Genomic DNA, 22327 nt, shown 5'->3' with positions numbered 1-22327 from the left:
AGGATTATAATAATGGATGATATAAAACAGGGTAGTTGTAAAAAACAACAGACAAGAGCACAAGACAAAGAGAGATAAGGGGTAATGCTCACAGTACCTGTTATGACTAGTAGAAAACTAAAAAAAAAAAAAACAAAATTAAAATCGTTACTTGTAAATAATAAATAAAACATACAGTCGCTTCGAATTTATTATTTTAAATTTGAAAACAATACAAGTTATTGAAAACCAATAACTTCAAATTTATTCCCACTGTTTCTGAACACGCAATGGTTCAATTAAAAACAATAAATTCTCACTTATTTGAACAGCACTTAATGGTAAGTTTCTTAAGATAAAAGACTCGATAGATTTTCCGTTAGTCATAATCATGACAGAAGTTAAAATAATAAGAAGCATTCTAACTTGCAATGAAATGATTATTGTTAACCGATAACTAATAATGTATAAAAAAAATATAAATCTAACGACGAACTTATACATAATACTATTTATAATTAACTAGAGTACAGAAAGTAATTTTTTGATTATTACGCTGTTTTGATCGATAATGAACACGTAATTATATTTTATATTTGAATGTTAAAAATGTATGAAAGTTTAACGAAGGAAACAAGTGTATACAGTCGACCCCCATATAACACTGTTGATTATTCCATTTTATATGAATTCCATGTTGTACGAGTCACTTAGATTTCACAAATACATGTTCCAGGCTGTGAACGGCTCACGTATTTGTAAAATTTAAGTGACTCGTACAACATAGAATTCATATAAAACGGAATAATCAACAGTGTTATAGGGGGTCGACTGTATTTAATTCCACAATTTTTTATTTAAACAAATAAACTAATAATTATTTGAAATAATCATCAAACATTTTAAATAAGATAAAATTAGAAATCGTAGAATATAATTTTTAGAAAATATTCCATTAGTTAAAAGTAAACATTAATGTTTCCTTAATGACAATGAGTACTGTACATGGATTGTCATAGAGAAAATTAATTTGTTACATTCTTAGAACGCATTACGCTAATACTCATTTCAATTATTCGAGGTCTCCTATGCAGCATGTGTGTATTTTTGAATGTTATATTTAAAGTTAAAATAATAATTCATGATAGTTATATGTATATGGGCTATTGAGGTATTCAGGAGGTTCAAACACCGCTTCACTTAGTTTTTTGCTGCAATAGGTACAATCACATTAAGGATAGTTTAATGAGTGCTGCTATTCTTGAAGTGTACAACTAGCCTTGCAACTCGCACCAATTCATTCATACGCTTACAATGTTTTATCATTTACTCGTATTATATCCTTTAGTGGGGCTCTTGAGAGCACTCACTCCGAAGGTATGTATGGCAAGTAGCTTTTTTTTGCTTTGATTCAACTGTCAGTAGGCTACGATTTTAGAGGTAAAAAACTGCACGCCAACAATATACAGAATGTACAGTAGTCATACTAAGCCATTGATAGAAATCTTATCTTTCTCTACTGCCTATCTGCTATCCCTTATTTTTCCCTAACTTTTCCTTCATCCTTTTTTCTTTTAGCTAAACACCTTGTGTACGACTGTATATGTATATACCATATACACAGTATTCCACTATAGATACAGGTAGAATTTTATATAGAGGTTAGTTACTCCGGTTTCCGATAATCTAGAATTTATTTACTGTAATCTGGCATGCTATTATTTTTCGCATGTGTTGATGTATGGTATACAGTAGACTCCCCTGTAACACTGTTTATAATTCCGTGTTATATGAATTTCATGTTGTACGAGTCACTTAGATTTTACAAACACGTGTGCCGTTCACAGCCCGGCACACGTGTTTGTAAAATCTAAGTGACTCGTACAACATGGAATTCATATAACACGGAATTACGCTGCATTACGTAAGCAACTTTTAAATTCTGCTTTTAATATAGTATTGAAAGGAGAATATCCCAATGTTAAAATTGGGATTTTTAATTACATAATAAAGATAAAATTATTTAATGTATCTGCAATAAATTTACCAAATCCGGTAATAAAGGCGGAGTTCTTGTCACTCCGCCTTTATGAAATAATTATTGTAAGTTATTCATCTTATTTATTTATATAACAACTTATGGTGGCTTTTCCAGCCTGGTTTCTGACTTCCTCACAGCAATAAGCTTATGCCTTATCTGTAGAAGACTGTATAATTAATTGGAAATACTCAATGGGTAATTTTCCAAGGAGAATAGCTTCTCGGGAGTTGTTTCCATGGGAAACTGCTCTTTAAATCTGTATGAGTTTCTTAAGCAAAATTCGAAAAATACCATACATACAGGCTATCGGGAAGGCTAAACTATGCCTTCTCAACAGCCTGGTTGTATACTCAACGCCATGACTAACTTTGTTTAATCTATTCGCTTTCCTCAAGATAGAAACATGCTAATCCTCGTGATATTTTGAGGCTTTGAAGCAATGAAAAATTCGATTTCACGAGTTTAGGGTAGGACCCTGACACCAAGTGAGTGTTGTCGGATACAAATTCAATTTAGGCCAAAAAATTAGGTAGATAGTTAAGGCGCGAGGGTAAGAGTCACTTCAAATTTTAGGAACGAGTCTCTCAGGAAGATGAATGCAAAGCCACGTAAGCTAATTTACTTATAAATGAAAAAAATTTATTATAGAAAAACGGAACAATTTTTAAAGTTAGTGTAAGTTAATAATAAGTATAAAATCTGCTTTAAGAACTTAGTCTATTTCTATTTGTTAAACGAGGGGTACCTTGAGGGAGGTGTCTGAACTTCACGAGGAAAAAAGTTGTCTTCTAGATGTTGTGTTGTTGATTTTCTACTTTTCCTTTTCTTCTTTTTGTTTTCTCTTCCTCTCTCCTTTTATTTTACACACTCACTCTTTCTTTCGTTGTTGTTCACTCAGTCCCTCACTAAATTTCTCACAAACTCTTTCACTATGTTTCTTTCTAAGTCTTCATTACTTGGTCATTCACTAAGTCGGATTTTCTTCATTTCCTTTTATTTTATTCTTCGTTTTGATCAATCGTGATTTTGTTCCGGAGGAAGTTGAGTTAATTGTCATCCAGTAGTCCTCTTTCTCTCTTGTCTAATAAGAATTATATGCGTCCAAGTGGCATGGATGGAGTAACATCTATCATCTGACACCTTTGATCCAGGTGAAATGACGCTCATCCCCTTCATCATTTCTCTCGCATGTTGTGAGATTTATAAGAATTAATTGATAATTTTTTTTTTCTAAATTGTTTCTTTCAATTATATTAAATCGGTATCTCTAAAACTTAAGCAATGGATCCTTAAAATCGGAAAAATACGTGAAATATCTATATAACGTTGATTGATAAACATGAATTCTGGTGTCTGAGCATCAAATTATACTCATTTTAAGGTGATCGTAGGATCGTAGGTACACATGATATAGGTAAATGGATTAAGACACAACATTCAAATAAATTTGTTTTTTCTGGAGACAATATCTTATTTTCTAAAAGTGAATACACACACACACACAAATCTTTTAATGTCGTAACCAACGTTACATAACTGGTTCCGCAGTAAGCACAGCCAGTTTACAGATGTTTCAGGTATTGCAAATGTTATAGTTACATTTACAAAGTGTAAGAGTAAAATGCATTATAGCATAAAGTGTTACAATTAGAGGTTAGAATATATAAGTTTACAATTAGTAGATTAAGATTAAGTATACATGTTTTGTTTCATATAGAAAAGAGATTTGTTATAATACGCGAGACAATTTTTTTGCGTGTTGGGAAGGGCACGACAATGTGTATGAAAGTTATACAGTAAATAATGGGTTATATGTAACAGAATAAATACAAAATATAATAACTACATTGAAAAGATTAAGGCTGTCAGGAACTAAATGTTTACACTTAAAGTTCGAAACATTCATTTTGCATCGTGAACAGTCCTTGCTCTAGCAATTTCTATACTGGAGGATTTCTTTGCAAATTCCTATAAATTTAAACAGTTAATTTATGTAGCATCATGCTAAAAGTCTGAGTGATGCTTAGAAGAAACCCCTAAACATTCAAAGTGAATATACAGTCGACCCCCCTATAACACTGTTGATTATTCCGTTTTATATGAATTCCATGTTGTACGAGGCACTTAGATTTTACAAATACGTGTGCCGGGCTGTGAACGGCTCACGTATTTTACAAATAATTTGTAAGTAATAAGATTACAAATAATTTGTTGTGTTTAATTTTTAAATTAATTTTTCAGGTTATAAATTATTTTCAGATCAAAAATTTCTCCAATAAATTAAAATTATAAATAATTTTATTCTCATTTTATTTCTTTAGTTTTCATAAAACATCCCGTAACAATAAGTCTTACTTTAATATATTCTTTTGAATTATTAAATTAATTTTTAATAATAATTTTTACAATTCGTTCTAATATCCAAGTAAATTAAAACTTGACAATTTGAAATAATACTATAGCAATAAGACAAAGTAGAATAGGGAAATAGTTTAATATAATAATTACCGTATTTAAATTATATTTGTATATTAAATTGTTAAATTATATTTTTTGTAATAATATTTAATTTTATTGTAATTTGATATTCACATTTTGAAGTTTTTAACAGTATGTATTTATATAAAGTACCTTTGTGGCCCACCGAATATTCCTAAAATTCCAGGGTTGTCCAATTTTTTTAGGAAAAAGATTGGACAACCCTGGTCTAGAAAAAGTTTTCTAGGACTCTTTCAATTCAGATGTTTAACTCCTCCACTTCTGCTGAGAGAAAAAGAAAAGTCTCACAGTTGCTTATCCTGGTATGCAATAGGTTTTTTTTTTGTAGAAATTAAATTTCCTAGTAATTGCACTGCATCACGGCTAATTTAAATTCCTCAAGCAGGAGTGGATAAATTTGAAACTGTCATAGAACGGAAACGGTACGTTTTCGGACATGGGTTCATAATCAAAATATTATGTATTCACTCCCCTCTACAAATCCTAGAAGTTTGTAATGAGAACTTCTGAACACCCTGTATAATATAATATCGTTTGTAAACCTTTAAGGACCTAAATTAAGGTTTAATTATTATGTGTAAATCATATTTAGACGTTATGTAGTTTGTTCATTTGTATTCTTTCTTATTTATTAAACTTTTTTTAATTATTTAATGGGACTTGATTCTAGTTTCCTGACAGACTCCTATCACTTACTCATGTGTTTCCCCACTAAAACGAGCCCTCCTAATTCAAGTAGTACGAATTGCGAGTTAAACCGCGAAACAATAGTTCAAGTGGTATTGGAAATCCAGACGTAGGAGACTACCATTGTATGATCGTTTAGTCTCCGCATTTTTTTTATCACTCGTAGAAAAGCGATCCTTTGATGCAGAGATCAGATATCCCATTCTTTTGCCAATTAAATGAGAGAGAGTTTAATTCAAGACACCTACCGCAGGTTCATCTTACAAAATTCACTTTTCACATAGCAAAGCCTGCAAACTATTATTCATTTAGTAGATTACTGATGTGTTTTGTCGCCTTACACTCTGTCAATCTAATAACACAAATTTTGATGCTGACATTTTAATGCCTTGTAAATAAAGTTATATTTAACTTTTGTATGAGTGTAAACTCCAAATGCTATGTGTGTATATATTGCAATACAGTAAATAAGAAAGTACACTGTAACTGACTAATATTAATTTAAGATTTGTCTGTTTAAATTATATGTTATAATGCCAATAAATGAAATATCTTTGATTATTTTTATAGTAATTTTTCTTCACATTTATAATTATAACAATCTTATAAAGTCACTTTATGTAATTTTCTTACAAAAAGATGATTTAATAATTCACCCAAAAACGTTTATTCAAAACAAATAATTTAATAAATGAATTTTTTATACAATGAAATATTACATAATATTTATTTAGATATAAAATGCAACAGTACAAAACAAATAAAACATATGTTGATGAATATATATTAAAAAAAATAAATATAAAGATAACTTTTTTAAACATGAATAAACAACGAATATATAGAACATTTTCTGTGTATAATCGGGGTTTCATTTTGTGGATTTGGTATCTTTAATTAAAGTTTATCACTTAAATATCATTTTAAACTTTAATTGGGGATGCTAGGTTTATGAAATGAAACTGATTGTGTGCATTTTTTTTGTGGACTCATTTCGTTTCAATGTGAGTTGCTGTATATCAACAGGCTTTGGGAATGGGTTTTATAACAATAGGGTGATTTGTTTTGAAGGCAACTTAATTGGTTGGGTTGACTGGAGGCATAGTGAAATTGTGGCACTGTCTGTATTAATTGTGTGTTGAGGTGCGTGCAATTGGATTGGTTTTGAATGTATATTGGGAATTTATATGTCGTATGATAGGTTGGTGTTGAATAAATGGGTGTGGTCATGTTATCATTGTGGTCATGTATAGGTTTGATGTCTTTGGTTGGAGTTTGTCACTTAGTGGTTTGATGTCTTTGGTTGGAGTTTGTCACTTAGTGGTTTGTCTTTGGTTGGAGTTTGTCACATAGTGGTTTGAAGTCTTTGGTTGGAGTTTGTCACATAGATAGGTATTGCTTCGAAGAAGTTGTGGTTTGGTGTGGGCCGTGTAGTGGTTCAGGGTTTCATGGGTTGGTTTGGTCAGGCAGTGTGAATTTGATTTAAGGAGGGACACTTTTTCAATGTTTCGAATTTTTTTTTATATTTTAATTTTAATTTTTTTTTGTAAATTTAAATCTTAAATTTTTTTTTGTAAATTTAAATTTTAAATTTTTTTTGTAAATTTAAATCTTAAATTTTTTTTTGTAAATTTAAATTTTAAATTTTTTTTGTAAATTTAAATCTTAAATTTTTTTTTGTAAATTTAAATTTTAAATTTTTTTTGTAAATTTAAATCTTAAATTTTTTTTTGTAAATTTAAATTTTAAATTTTTTTTGTAAATTTAAATCTTAAATTTTTTTTTGTAAATTTAAATTTTAAATTTTTTTTGTAAATTTAAATCTTAAATTTTTTTTTGTAAATTTAAATTTTAAATTTTTTTTGTAAATTTAAATCTTAAATNTTTTTTTTGTAAATTTAAATTTTACATTTTTTTTGTAAATTTAAATTTTAAATTCTTTACTGTTTTTTAAAATTTAAATAATTTTAAAAATTATTTTTCAATATTTATAGATAAAGATAAGAATGAAATTGTACAAGGTCAGAAAAAATGTAACTGACTGTAAATATATACAAATTAAGTATAAAGAAGCAGGAAATGACCTTCTACAATCATTAATTTCTGAAATTCTTTCGTTTTCTGTAAAAATAAAATAAAACTAATCAAAATATTTTTCATATAATTATAAATATTAAAATAATTTTCAAATCAATATGTTTATATTTTGTAAGGTAAAAATGTATGCGATTGAGATTGAGTTGTTTTAAGGTAGCCATAACTTTTATGAAAATTATGAAGCTTATGTTTTAAGGTTTTCTGATCCTGAATTGCCTCCAAGCATGTATTTTTTCGCTATTCTTCAGCTGGATTTGTTATGGATACCCTTTGTTTGCTGGTTTTGAAGAAGCCTCATTACAGTCAATGTTCCAAGATATCAAAAATGTAAGAAGGGATTCACATTGAGCGATTTTGTGATACTGCTACATGTGATTTATAACGTATCCAATTATAGTACTGCTGATTCATTTTCATATTACATAAAGTTACTAGATAATTTTTCTCTTCAACTATTATACTCATAATTTAGATTTGATAACCAACTAATTAACTAAAATCGTATTCCTTACACGCTGGCTTTGACTTTTACTATTTATATTTTAATATGAATGTAGTTATGACCAAACACTAGTAGTTGGTCATAGATTCGAATCGAATGTATACACAAATTAATTGAAATATAGAAATTCAATAAAAATTTTGTAATAGTATGTAAGACATTATCTAAGTTAGAAGCATGTATTAATATAACTGCAGCGTTTCATAGCAATTTGTCGAACTGTCCATGCATGCATCTCAGATAAACATTCATTTATATATACGTAAAAGTAAAAGATACTTACCAAAAGAAAGATCGGAAAAATTTCTTTAATTTAGAAAACTTTCCCTTTTTTGGTGCATGATCAGTTGGTTCATTATCATGCACATTAGATGCCATATTCTCTATTATTTTACTGTATCAAAATGAAAAATGTAAATAAATTGAAAACTATTGATAACATATATTTATCATTCATAATTAAATATTAAAACAGTAAAATATAATTGAACGTTTGAATGGCTAAAAGAATCGACTTTACTGCACGAGTAAAAATGTTATGTATTAAATATTATTACGCAATGAATATTATTGATTTATCGCCTTATTTATGATATGTTTTTTAATGAAACTACGTCCCATAAGCTGATACTATTTTTACTCGTCAAAGCTTGTGTCTTTTTTTATTAACGTAACACTTTCATTTACGGTAACAATGTTGAAAGTATTGTTAAACATTTTCATCATACAATGCCATTTAAAACATTTTAAAAGTTGGACATTAATATAATATGCTGTCTACTGTAAGGAAAAAAAAGCTTGTACAGCTTTTCCTGGATTCTTCGAAGCACAACAGAAGGAATACAAATACATAATGTATTAATTTACTCATTTGCAAAAAGGAAATAAAAATGCCTGTTGTAAAACAGGATTTGTCTCAGATAAAATTCTTTACAACTTAGCAGTTCTAAAGAATTTTATCTGAGACAAATCTAGTCATACAATTTAGCAATATATTTTATTGTTTGTGATAAGAAATGCTATATTTTTCTGGAATAGTGGAGATACAAAAAATGAAAATTCCATGCTATAACAAAGATATAGATAATTTAATAATATAGATTCGTGTGTCACACAAAAAGAACAATTTTCAAATTATTTGTCTCTTTCAGTGTCTGTTAGGAAAAGGTTATGTTAAAACTACAGATCATTAATCACTAAAGACAAGTCACAACTATGTACATTCAGACAAACTTTCAATAAATAGAAAAAGTTATGTGAAAATATGGAAACCCTTCAAATTTAACGGATATTAAACACTTAAATTTACCAAACGTAATATTGTATTAATTAAATTTTCAGATCTTTCTCTTCAATTTTAACATGAATAGATTTTGAATTCAAGAAAAAATAATGATCATTGTCAAAATCGAATTTATCACCAATAAGGAAGTTGCACATTATCATTAAACTATATTAGATCTATCATTTTATTAATTTTTTTAACTACATAAAGTATTCACAATGAAATGTGAATTTCAATGTGAAAAAATAAATAACATCCTTTATTTAATGTTAGTGAATATATAAAGATTTAATATTAATTTTTGTAATCATGTATTTATGTTTTTATATATATTTATTACAATTATTCCATTTCCATAATAGAAAAACAATACGGAAATTGAGATATAAACATCTATTAAATAAATATGAAAATTTTACCTATTAGAATTCTCTTTAATAACTTGTGGCTCAACTGTTTCATCACAGGATATATTTTCGCATTTATCGGAACAGAAGTAGTCATCGTTACTTAAATCCTGCTGCGAGTCACAATTGTTGTCGTTAAAAAAATCCTCACTAAGATCGAGGACAATGTCCGAATAACCCGCTTCTTGGTATCCTTCTATGTCCCAACTCAATAAACTATCTCGATCACTATCATCAGTTTGTAATTTTATATTAAGAGCTGGAAGATGACATTGTTCCTCACACAAAAATTTCGGATTTCTGGAAACGACAACAGAAAATGAATTAAAATACGTATTGCATACGTACATACGTATGATTTTCATGTTTAATCTTACTCGTTTTGACAGTCGTTCATTGCTTGCGACTCAACTTTCTGAGCACTCGATATATGATGATTTTCATACTTATCGCAACGAAAATAATGATTATGTTTATAATCCTGTTGCGAATTGGAATCGCTGTAGCCAAAATATTCCTCAGAAAGGCCGAGAACAATTTCCATATAACCTGTTTCTCGGTAAGATTCCAAATCCCAACTCAAGAAATCATCTTCATCTTCATCGCTATAATCAGTTGGGATGAGATCAAGAGGGCCAAGTTTCTCCTCACAAATATATTTTGAATCTCTAGTAACGATAATGATAAATCAAATAAAATTCGTATTGCATACGTATATACGTATGATATTTAAATATAATCTTACCTGTTGCAACAATCGTTGACAGCTCGCGGCTCAAATTTTTGAGCACATGATACATGATTTTCATACTGATGGCTACAAAAGTATACATCTTTCTTATAAACATTTTGCAAGCTAGAATCTCTATCATTGAAATAATTCTCAGCCAGATCGTTGACAATTTCTGTATATTCTATATCTTGATAACTTTCAAGATCCCAACTCAACGAATCTTCTTCGTTATCATAATGAGTTGGGTATTTTCTGCTGAGATCTGGAGGATCAAATTTCTCCTCAAACATTACTAATTTTGGACTTTTATCCACATCTCCACGCCCATACGTATCTTTAATAACTATCTCCATTCTGAAATTTGAGAAAAAAAACAATTTGTAAATTATTCGGGTCTACACGTCAGGGAATAATGAAGCGAATATTTTTCACAGATTTATTCTCATTATTATATACTTTGGCTATCGTAATAAAATATATTCTAATCCGAATTAGTTTTATAATATGAAAATAATTATTAAAATTAATTTCTTATTCTAGTTCTTTGCTGTTAATTAATATTAACACTCTTACGATTACCTAACGACAAATTTCTACATTGGTAATTTTATTTTTATAAAAATATTTGTACAGAATGTTTTGTAGTCTGTCAAAATATTACTTACGTTTATCAATAACACAATTTACTTTTATAAATTACGCAGAAATTCTCGGAAACGTCCGTTTTCTTCGAAAAATATTCTCAAGAAAGAAACTGTAACAATGGGTAATCTATTGTTGCCCGTATTCTTGCTTTTTTTCCGTGACGTTGAAGCTGTCGCTGTAAAAACAAATGAATTTTTTAAAAATATCTGACGCATATTTATTTCTGATTCAACGAACTTTATTACAAATGAGTTCCGAACATTAATTGCTGTGAATAATAGAAAATTAACATTTATAAATTGTACATAAATATATTATTAATGCATAAGCATACGTTTTACATTCATAAATATGCTGCTCTCTCTTCTTTTTTCGTCAGATATTAAAGCAAATATTTTTAAATAGCATTCGCGAGTGCCTGTAATTTAGTTGCTTTACACCATTCAAATATTTTCTCTGTGGAAGTTATCTTCTATTCGATAAAACAGCACTTTTTATTTGAAATACGCTCAGACAAATTTATATTCGAATATAAAATATCAAACTCATTATTGTTTTTCACGTGTATAGAAACATATAATTAAATATATAATGCGGTTATAATAAAATATTAATTTTAAGTAATTCAAAGTACTTATGATCGCACAATATCTATTTATATTTTAGAAAATACAAGCGAAGAGGCGATTTTACAACTTTCATTAAGGGCAAGCAAATGCTCATAACTGTAATGTATATTGTAAAAAGTATTTTTTTTTTATGGCCAAATATTTGCTGTAAATTATTTTCAAATATATAAATAATGACCCAATAGGACTTGCTATAACATCTTTTATTCTAGTAGAAAATTGTTTATTATTCGGTGATTTATGCGAATCTCTGAATACGTTAGGATTTAGAATACAAAATTAACACGCCTCTGGAACTAGAACTGTTCAGTTTGTGTGTACCGTATTTGTACAATTGGGGTAAATTTATTGTTTCAGAAATTAGCTTATTGCACAAATCTAGTAACGAAGATTGGGACAATGCAGATTCTGTTTAGAGGAGATTGTCTGTGTGATCAGTAGGGTGCAAAATATGGCGATGTAACAAAGATATTTTCAAGTTTACAGATCTCGAAAAGAGGTGAATCGAGGATAAGACACGTTGATATCGAGAATAAGGAGGAAAAAATTACTTTTCACGATTATCCAGGAAAGTGCAAAGGGAATAAAATAATAGTTAGAAATGACTACTACATAAGAGATAGGAATATATTCACTTACGATATAAATTTAGAGGAACTTATTCAGTCAGTGGAGTGCCGTGACATTTGATGATAGGGAAGCTGTGTTTCTATAAAAAGCCGACTTCCAGGGGCAATCAGTTAATTCTTTCTTTAAATGTATTTTTAATAGATTATTTATCCGACGTACTTAATAAATAAACAAGTTCAATATAATTACCTTTGTTATTACATCCAATATATTCCATACGCCCTCTAAATGCCAATTCTCGCTTCGATAAAAACATTTATTATTTAGATATAATATATCTATTAACCGCAACTATCTCGTTATAATTTTCAATATTTATTTTATATTATTTACTAACGTCAAATTCTATTCCGCTTCGATTTCCAAATTGCTTCAAATAGGAAAGAATCGACGATTTTTCGTGCATTTTGGCAGCTAAATCGTCAAAGCCATTCTTATTCCACATACTAATTTCATTCGAAAACAGTAGGCGAGCCAAGAAAACAATTTTTGCATTTATATGCATTTACGGAGCCATTTTATCGGAAGCGTTTATATTTAACTTAGGCATTGGCCTTTTTCTTTTAATACTGTAATGTTTTCTTTTTTATTATACGGTCTCGAGCCAAAACTTTTTTAAAATAAATTTTCAATATCGCAATTACATTCCGAATCGCTAGCCACGATATAAAAGCTAAAATTAAAAATAAAATTATAAAAACTTACTCGGTGAAATAAAATGCGAGGTGGATATACATACCTGGTACATAATATTCTTCAATTGTATGAATATACTTTTAAACAAAATTATAATTAAATATAACTTTGTAATGAAACGTACATGAAAATAACATAAAATATTCTTTACTCTTTAAATCTTAACCACTTAGTCAAATAGCTCCCTACGAGTGGAATCGGAGACGGTGCCGCTTGGATGCACGCGGGCTACCAAATCCCGAGGGTACCGATACCGGTCAATGTCAAATGCCTCTTTTGTCGCATCAGTAATATACCACAAACGACGCTACAGGGTTGTTGTAAATTTTAAAAGTTTCTCACCATAGCTGTAAAATTCTAAATATGTTAAACTTAATAGATTGTCCGTCGTTTGTTTTCTAACTAATTCGTTTTAGGATTGGGTGTTGTCCACGGAAATTTCCAAAATTTACAACTCTTCGTCACTTTCGTCGAACTGGAAGAATGTCTGTCTTTATTACATGTAATATTTCGAAGAAATCAGTCCCACTGTACTCGGCTATAGATTGGTTCATTTAAGCTTTTGTTTAAGTAATATTCAGGCTCTTTCGTCGGAGTTTTGTTTACGTCTCATTTCCCTAATCGCTTAATTATTTAACTACTTTTTAAGTAGAAATAAGTAGAAACCGGTTACTTTCTACTCGAATATTTCTAGTCTTGGGAAAAAGTAGAAAAACAAATTTTTATGACAAACGGATACATAAATCGTAAATTAAAAAAAAAAAATAAATTCTAGAGCTTTTTCTTTATCTCGTGCATCTCTCTCATTCATTAAATTTATTGGTAAATGATGCTACCAAAAAACAGTTAACTATACAAAGTAACATTATGCAAGAATTGTACACGTTTTTTTCTACATCCCCTTAGAGATGGGACATGCGAAATCGTAATATCACTGGTTTAACATTGAAATTCCGTGAGTAATATAAAATCGGAGAGCGGAATAAATATATCAAATATTTTAACGGATTTTTTAAAACTCCCGTCAACTATACACAAAACTATCATAAAAGCATACAGGTAAATTCTTATCGGTTGGGTTAAGTTATAAATCTACTCGTTATTCACGTAATCGGCCAAATATCTAGCGGGCGGGTGGGCGGCTAACGGTCCGGAACCGGTCCTGGGTAGAATTGGATGCGGTATACGTGTAGCACCCACCCGAGGTCGTAGGCTTCCACGGCTAAACCGGGTGAGGTTGGTACTCTATAAAGCGCGTGCGCGAATCTGGCTTTTTGGATGCTGACGATACGGCGCTTCCACTCCGCCACTAATATTCGAATATACAATAGGGATCTTATTTTTTTTTTTCACGTGTAATATAGAAATTTGTAATAAGATACATAATGCGGTTATAATAAAATTTTGTGCAATAATTTTGATATACAGTAGAGCGTTGTTTATCCGAAAGCCGGTTAACCGAAAGAATTCCAGTCTGCCAATTTAAATTTTCGCTATTGCTGTGGCGCTGCAATTTTTAGCTATATCTTGGGCTACTCCAATATTTTTTTCTTGGTGTGTGTGTTTTATCTGGCAGCACTGGCACTTGTGTGTGGTGTTTTTCTGAGGATTGTGTCATGCTGAATCGAACACTTTTGATACTAGATTAACTTCTAAAGTATAATTTTTTTTTGTTTTTATATTTTTCAATATATTTATTTTGTTTGTAAAAAATAAATAAATAATTTTTAACGATACAATAGCCGCGATTATTATTTTAAAAAGTTTACATTAGGCTTAACATCGACGAAAATTCAATGCGAAGCCACACGCAAAGGAGAAAAATTTCAACACGGGATAGGTTAATATATTTTTTCGTACATAATCGGTTATCCGAAAAATAAGTTACCCGAACAACCCCAGTCCCCAATTGATTCGGATAAACGACGCTCTACTGCAATTAAAATTAATATGTATTTATTTTTTAAAAAATACAAAAGAAGCGGCGCATCCACCGCTTCTAATTACAATACGCTACTGATACTTTGAAGTTCAAATGTAATAACAAGATCACTTACTATCCCTATGAGCAATTACGTATGTCGGAGTCTGAATTGAAATCTAACTGATTTATTCTAAGAACGAAGAAAATCTCGCTTATTAAATGAGTGATTTTTCGAAATGCAATTTCAAACTTGTAAAAAGTGATTTAATTTTAATTGTTTGTTTTTATACCAGTAAAAAGACAGTTTAATTAGTACACACGATACTTTGTGTAGAACCAAACATGTAATGTAAAGGTGTAGTAAGTCTAGCAATAACTGTTCGTCATTATATCAGCAGTGCTTTCAATTGTGAATTTCTTCTTTAAATCTTTGCAACTTGCGTTGTACAACTGTTTAATGCCTCAGAGACATGTCTAAATTTCCAGCTAACATAGTCGGGTATTCGAAGCAACTATACAAAATTTAATTAATTCGGGTTTGTTTCGTTCGTAAAAGTTGGTCTATACCCATCTCCACTGCCACTGTTCTCAATAATTCCAAATTTATTAAAACTGGTCCTCTTACACCACACTAAACGTAAGAAACCGGCCGTCTTACTATCCATACTGCAGAAATACTCAAATATTTAAACAAATGTTAGCATCTTCGAAAGAAGCAGGTGGCCTTTGTAAATCTTCTCTTGCCATTCAACTGTTCTTTCTGCAGAAATCGTGTGTCCAACTTTCATGTTTCATTAATTAATGTAGTGTATATCATAATTTGTCAGCTGTCTTCTTTCCATTGCATTTGGTCAAAATATATAATTTAGGGAATTAGTATTTTGATTTTTCGAAAGAAAAGAAATTAATGTTCACTTAAGTACGTGTACTTAGTGCTGTACCTTCATTAATGAAGATGAAATTTACTCAATTACGCTAATGTTGGTTTGTTATCTTAGTAATAAAAATTCTTCTGTTAATATTGCTGGAATTGATAACCAATATAAAAATACCTATTGCCCGTTAATGTGTATTTTATAGTGTTCAAGAACGAGCTTAATACACTCCTGCTTTGTTCATAAAACAAAGAAGTAGAAAATGTCAGATAATTCACTCAAACCAAATACCGGTGTATGTTGAAATTTCCAAGAAATTTTGTAAATTTTTGAAAATTTTTCTAATTTCATTTATAAATAATAATAATAAAAAATTTGGATCGCCATTATAAAGAACAATAACGAATTGGTTAGGAATGTGTTAGGAAAAACCTTGACCGACTTGGCCATGTAGCCATTGTTATTATATAACAGAAAATGGTTCATTTTACAAACACATAATGTATATGAGCAAAAAAACATCATATTTGTGTTCGAGCCACGACTTAACAAGCATTAATCATTGGCATGTATTTTAGATTATAATTTGGTTTTGTAGATATGAGCCCATCACCGGTGAAGTGATACGGCTACAAAAAACTGGTTTGTAGATTCGTCCATCAGTAACTAGCTGGCTACGTGGAATTTTCCGGACTTTCATCATGTTTTCACATCTGTTAGATGTGCGATCGTCCTCCAGGGATGCATCAATCTTCGACAGATTGCCCACGTGTCGCGTTTCCGTATGCAAATAAATCATAAATATTCTGCTCGAACACACATTCATTATCGTTATCCTTGAAATAATTCCAAAAATATTTACATTACCTTAGCAAAGTGGATATAATTGCTTAATAAAATTATTTTCCTAGATTCTAATCAATAGTAAGTAGTAAAGTGTTTTAATAGATCAAAAATATCGAGTTTTAAAAAATCGATTCTATTTAGAAATGAAATTGCATCGTCCACTTTCTCTGTGTTTTTCAACGTCTACAATTCCTTCTATGCAAAGTGGATTTTAATTTCTATAGAACAAATTCTCGATTCATTTGATATGAATTTATGCACTATATCTTTTATTCTGCACGAATCGAATTAAAAAATGGAAAGGATATTTAAATAATGTATAAACTTTTGAGAAATTATAGTAGAAAATAATATATATTTTTTCGATACACCTTACTAATGGCAGGAAACGAGTTGAATTATTGTCCAACTTACATCTTTTATCCCGTTTTATCTGCTGTTAAAGTGTTTGGTATCGACTTTGTGTTACCGTGTCCTTGTTTCAGAGATTCAGCAACAACAAAGGTACCCGTAAACAATCGCCTGTACGACATTTATAAAAATATTCTGGAAATATTTTCATGGCTGATGCCCGGTTTCTTAGTGGTGGAAATTTTATTTCCTAATTTCTATTGCGTCCGAGTTATACACATGTATGGCAATTACGCTGTGTGGGCATCGTTCTCTCTTCTTCTTCTTTCGATCTACTTGGCTCTGCAGTTCAGCATTTTAAAAAGAAGGAAAATTAATATTCATAACATGAAAAGCAGTTACGCGGGAGAATCGCAAATGGCAGATCGAAGTGAATTGTATCTATTGGGATATCTGGCGATTTTCTTCTCGGTCTCCTTGTCACTGTCTGCAATGACATCGGGCATATTTTACTCCGTGATAAAGCAGCAGAATGGAAGCGACATCGAAGCATTTACTCATGTACATGAGTAAATGCTTCGATGCATTCATGAATGCTTCATGAAGCATTTACTCATTTACTCATGATGCTCAGTACTTCATTCCGTTTGGTTTTTGTATGTTGCTGCTCATATTATGTCGTTAGTTATCATCTTTGGTGAAAGCGGTTACATTATCTCAGAGAGGTTAAGAAAATTATCGAAATATTTACATGGAATCAAGACAAAACCGTTCGTGTTGATTGCTGACATTCAGGACACAATAGAAAAATATACCGAAATATGGGAGATTATTGAAGAAGTGAATGAAAAGTTCTACACTCTAATTCCTCTAGCTTACTTACATTTTCTGCTTATTACATGTGTTTTTACTTATGGAGCCATATTTGTCCGTATGAATTATCATTTGAGGATAATCATCGTCATCATTTCGATATTCTTTGTGATTGGAATTCTTCTTGTATCCTGGTCCATTTCCTACGTAACCTCTACAGTAAGCATTTGTTTTGAAAGTTTTTCATTCGGCTGCAATTTGAAAAAAATATTGTACATTTATAAATTTCCACTGTCGTTTGTTTGGCTTATTGTTTTTTCTTAACCCCGAGAACAGAGTTAGATAGACGAAAAGTAAATTCAGATATAAACCGTAGGTGCACCAGGCCCAGATGAACTATCATCCAACGTCTGAGGCAAATCGAAAGTCGTGTTATAGTAATTTAAAATTTTTACTCTGAAAGGTGTTAGATAAATGACCGCACGACTGTATTGTTAAAAAAAGGTGTGATGTACATGGGCAAACCACTAGTAATTTGAGAATTTAAATTAAATTAATCTAAAATATGAATAATAATTGCAGCCTGGCATTGTGTCCGAGTCACAATTAATAATTGCTCGTTATTTTTAGTTATAGAAACTAGTTATTTTTTATTAAATACATTATAGACAATACGCTAATATATATTATTTTTTATATTTAAATTTAGTGTTATGACGACTTCGTTTCCATTGGAAAATTTTATTCGCTTGATGTACCTGTGGAATTTAAATTTAAGGTATTATTTCTGTATTTTATTATTAATATTATACGTTTGATTCATTAAACTAAATTTTTCTTGTATGCACATACATAAGCCCTTTTTCCAAATCTATAATAGGCTCAGCTGGGCATGCAATAGTGCGGCCGGAGTTAATGAATTGAGCCCCAATACCACCTCCTAAAATTCATATTAATTGTTCTAATATAATGAAATTTTAAAAACCCGAATTTTTTACATAAAAAAATAAATGTCTTGTTGAAGAAAAAGTAGTTTCGCTCGTGAGAGAATAGAAATCAGAATTAAGAATATCTCTTGACGTTTTGATGTGTTTTACTCAAATATTAACAGGACAGACTTTAATTATTAATATTTCCATAAATTCTCAACAACTTTTGTGGGAATGTAATCAACAAATACACCCGCAACAATTGTTATCAATACTTTGTTTTTTTACTTAACAGATTGTCGATTTCATGAAAACATTTGGAGGATTTCCCATAGGAATATCAGTTGCAGATTTCTTCTTCATTAAAAAAAATTTTCTGATCAGAGTGAGTATTACATTTGAATACTAATTTTTAATTATTTTAATAATTGTTTAACGAAAAATGAGTCTGAATGTTTGCGTTTTAGGTCATTCGTGCTCTGTATTCCATTTTGTCATCGATGATCCAATTGAGTGGAGTAATGGAAAGAAAGAAACGGTGTAAATTATACTCATCAAATCTTAACAGGACAGACTTTAATTAATTTGGTGTCATTACAGAAAGTATTTACTTAATTACGAACAGACAAGCCTTCATTTCCGTTTGTGTTATCACTTATCATTGAGTAGACTGCATAAAACTGTAAACATTGGTCGTGAGTTCGTATGTACGCTGAAAAATAACGAATTATTCTTGTTGACTTATTAAGCTCTGTACACGTGTTTTTTTTTTTTTTTAAATAGGAACAACATAAACATCATAGGCGATTATTTTTCTTAAATATTTTTTTCTGTCTGAGCACTGCAAGATAGTTTATCAGTTGTTTTCTTCAACAAGTTTATTACAAGAGATGAAAACTTAAGAAACGTTTATGCAAAGATGTCATCTATTACTTTTTTGAAATGCACGATTATGCTTATTCTACGAATTAAACAATATCTTCATGATTCGGTTGCGATTCTTGAAATATTATTGTATGCTGATTTTTCAAATCCTATCTAATGTCGCATTTCTGGTATACAGATTCTGTTTTAGGCAACCGAATGCACGAAAGTCGAGGGGACTCACATCACAACCCTTAACGGGTACTTCTTGTTTATGTAACCATTTCCTTTTCGTACGAACAGTCTGAAGGCATTGTTAGGTCAATTGTTCGGTGTTTGAGCTTGCTTTCCGTGATACTAAAACACCTCATTCGAATACACAAGTGGATGAAGCTCTGCAAACCATTGGTTTCAGAACGTGGTATACCACTGTCTAGATGTTATAAATTTCGAGGGCACTTTGATAAACGGAAATAGATATCTTTTTCTGACAAACAATCCTCAAATCTGAATCCTCGATAATTGTTTTTTGTGCGTTGCCGTCACTAATTTTCTGGATATAATTCTCTGGGTTTTAAATAACGAATTTTACTAGTACAAATTGAGTATACCCAATAGTCATCCAAGCGATTCGCTTATTTCACCTTCAAAATGCCTTTCATATAACTCTTTATATTTGTATTGCTATTGGTTTTATTATCAAATTTGTTAGTTTACAAACATCGATTTTTACCAGCGCGCTGTACTTCGGATCTTTGTGAAATACGCGACTAATAAATGACAGTGACAATTTTCACTTCGCCAATGCAGTTTCAGTCGGGGTATTTGGTGTAGTTATTCACATATGCTTAAATAATCACTGTTTCAATAATAAAATGCGTCATAATTTTAACCGAAAATACAGAAAAATGTAGACGTTTGAGCCGAAATTCTCGCCACGCTCGACGTTCCAAACGCCAATGTCAAACTTCTGAAATTTCAAGATGGCGGCGCTTGACGTTTGACGTTCACGTTTTAGAGATGAAAACTTCGGCCACAACCTCAATATGATTTGCTATTATTATTATCATTATTATTATTATTAAATTTAATTTGGGAGAATGATTTTTCTTCAATCGTATCCTTTTATATAAGTAAGAAGGAAATGTAATTAGCATTCTTGATGCTTTGTGTAGGAATAGCATGCGATGTAGATTTGTGATAGGTTAGTCTAGTTTGTAGTTTTATCAGTAGTATCTTAAATCGCCAATTATTTTTGAAATATTTTCAACCTGCGTTATGTACAGGTGCCAGTGCTCAAATAGTTCAGAAACACGTCTAAATTTCAAGTTAGCACAGTGGGAGTTGCGTATTCGAAGGAACTGTAAAAATTTAATTAACTTTGGTTTTGTCTGGCCCGACTGACGTGCAATCTAAATATGTATTAAATGTTCGTTAATAAAAATAAATCCAGTAACTTCAGTTGAGTAACTTTCGTGGTTGTTACTGAATTTTCGCGGAATGACTGGCATGCCGGTCTATGCAGGCGAAATCATGTAATCAGATATTTCTGTATGGTAAAAGTAGCATGCCGGAAACACTGAAGTTTCACGCTAGCTGGTCTTCCCCGTTTTTATGCAACATGGCACCGAGAAGCAGAAATATATCAAGCGTGTACCAACCTTTTCGGCCCTTTTTGTTTGGAGGGAACTTAAAATAACAAAGTTAGTCAAATGACTAACTGGTATATTAAAATAAACTTGTAGTTTCTATCGAATTTAGACAGAAAATCTATCAGTTCTACTTGACATTTGGAATTCATATGTGAAAATACCCTTGACTTAACAACATTTCTCGTCCCCGTGTATTTTTATATTACTTGCAAACGCTCAAAAACAACTTGATATTTCTTTGAGTGATATTTATGTAACGACGATTCAGTTCTTTTATCCTCCTATCTCTGCCACCACGTTCAATAAAAATTCGTGTTTCGTACAGAATATCAAACAGATCATTACTTGAACAATACGATATTACCTCTGCTTCTGTACCTTCAAATAAAACTATTAAATTCTCTATTCCTTGAACTTCCAGAACATCATAATGTTCAATTAATTATAATCTCTAGGATTTTTTTGTCGGTCATTCTACCTATCTTCATTTCTCGTGTAATTCGTAATAACTTTTCATCAGTTTGCGAAGAACTATTGTCTTTTTGATTACACTTACTTAGAAGGAATTCAAATCTCCTTTTCATCACCTGTTTCTTATTCATTTCACAAAAAATTATACAAAAAATAATTAAAAGAAATGTAATTACAAACATTTTACAATTGTCTGAGCACTGAGCAAAACTAGAAAGAAAGACGGTAAAAAACTGATAACTTTACTAAAAACCCCGAAGCCCGATAAATAAAAGAAATGTTTGCGATAAAGTTCTACACTGTCCTAAATTATTTAATAAATTATTATAATTATTAATTTAGATAAGACATAGCGTCTTACGTCTACCTCTAGTACTTATTAAGTCAATGGTTCCCAACCTTTTTTCATTAGTGTACCCCGTGACATGCCATATCTCTAGATTGTACCCCTCATTTAAGAAATTTAGTGAGTAACCGTATTGTTAAATTTACATATTGTAAGTAGTAGTGGTTTGGGCAGCTTTGATCACAAAATTAATTTCAGATGTCAAATTAAAATTTCAAATAAAAATTTGTTAAATAGAATTATTTCAGACGTTGATTAAATTAAAATTTCAAATAAAAATTTGTTGAATAGAATTATTTCAGATCACAAAATTAATTTCAGATGTCAAATTAAAATTTCAAATAAAAATTTGTTGAATAGAATTATTTCAGACGTTGATTAAATTAAAATTTCAAATAAAAATTTGTTGAATAGAATTATTTCAGA

The 22327-nt window shown here is 30.3% G+C and overlaps 1 protein-coding gene and 1 long non-coding RNA gene across 3 annotated transcripts; one reads left to right on the top strand and one right to left on the bottom strand.

The window, feature by feature from the left end:
* Positions 1 to 7206: 7206 nt before the first annotated feature.
* LOC111615416 lies at positions 7207 to 11029 on the bottom strand. Of its 2 annotated transcripts, XM_023356831.1 has the most exons (6): positions 10896 to 11029; positions 10243 to 10584; positions 9875 to 10165; positions 9510 to 9797; positions 8089 to 8199; positions 7207 to 7327 (listed from the first exon to the last, which is right to left on the bottom strand). In XM_023356831.1, coding segments are annotated over exons 2-6 (1032 nt in total). In that variant the 5' UTR covers position 10584; positions 10896 to 11029; the 3' UTR covers positions 7207 to 7326. The 2 variants fall into 2 exon arrangements, with proteins under 2 accessions (XP_023212599.1, XP_023212600.1); XM_023356832.1 differs by lacking the exon at positions 10896 to 11029 and having other exon boundaries at positions 10243 to 10674.
* Positions 11030 to 18363: 7334 nt separating this feature from the next.
* On the top strand, positions 18364 to 19253 carry LOC111615412. The gene is made up of 3 exons (XR_002755074.1): positions 18364 to 18417; positions 18864 to 18953; positions 19036 to 19253. It is a non-coding gene; the product is annotated as an uncharacterized LOC111615412 (long non-coding RNA).
* Positions 19254 to 22327: the final 3074 nt, after the last annotated feature.

Source organism: Centruroides sculpturatus, unplaced genomic scaffold, assembly GCF_000671375.1.
Source record: "Centruroides sculpturatus isolate CEXI.00-Female unplaced genomic scaffold, Cexi_2.0 scaffold1746, whole genome shotgun sequence".
Taxonomy (NCBI): Eukaryota; Metazoa; Arthropoda; class Arachnida; order Scorpiones; family Buthidae; genus Centruroides; species Centruroides sculpturatus.
Note: the sequence above shows the minus strand (reverse complement) of the source record. Positions and strands in the feature narration are given on the sequence as shown.

Bases quoted from the DNA above. Each gene is read 5' to 3' on its own strand.
- LOC111615416 (XM_023356831.1), bottom strand. From the start codon at position 10,583: ATGGAGATAGTTATTAAAGATACGTATGGGCGTGGAGATGTGGATAAA. The intron at 10,166-10,242 runs GTAAGATTATAT...TATCGTTACTAG, and splicing joins GTCAACGATTGTTGCAACAG to AGATTCAAAATATATTTGTG. The intron at 9,798-9,874 runs GTAAGATTAAAC...TGTCGTTTCCAG, and splicing joins ATGAACGACTGTCAAAACGA to AAATCCGAAATTTTTGTGTG.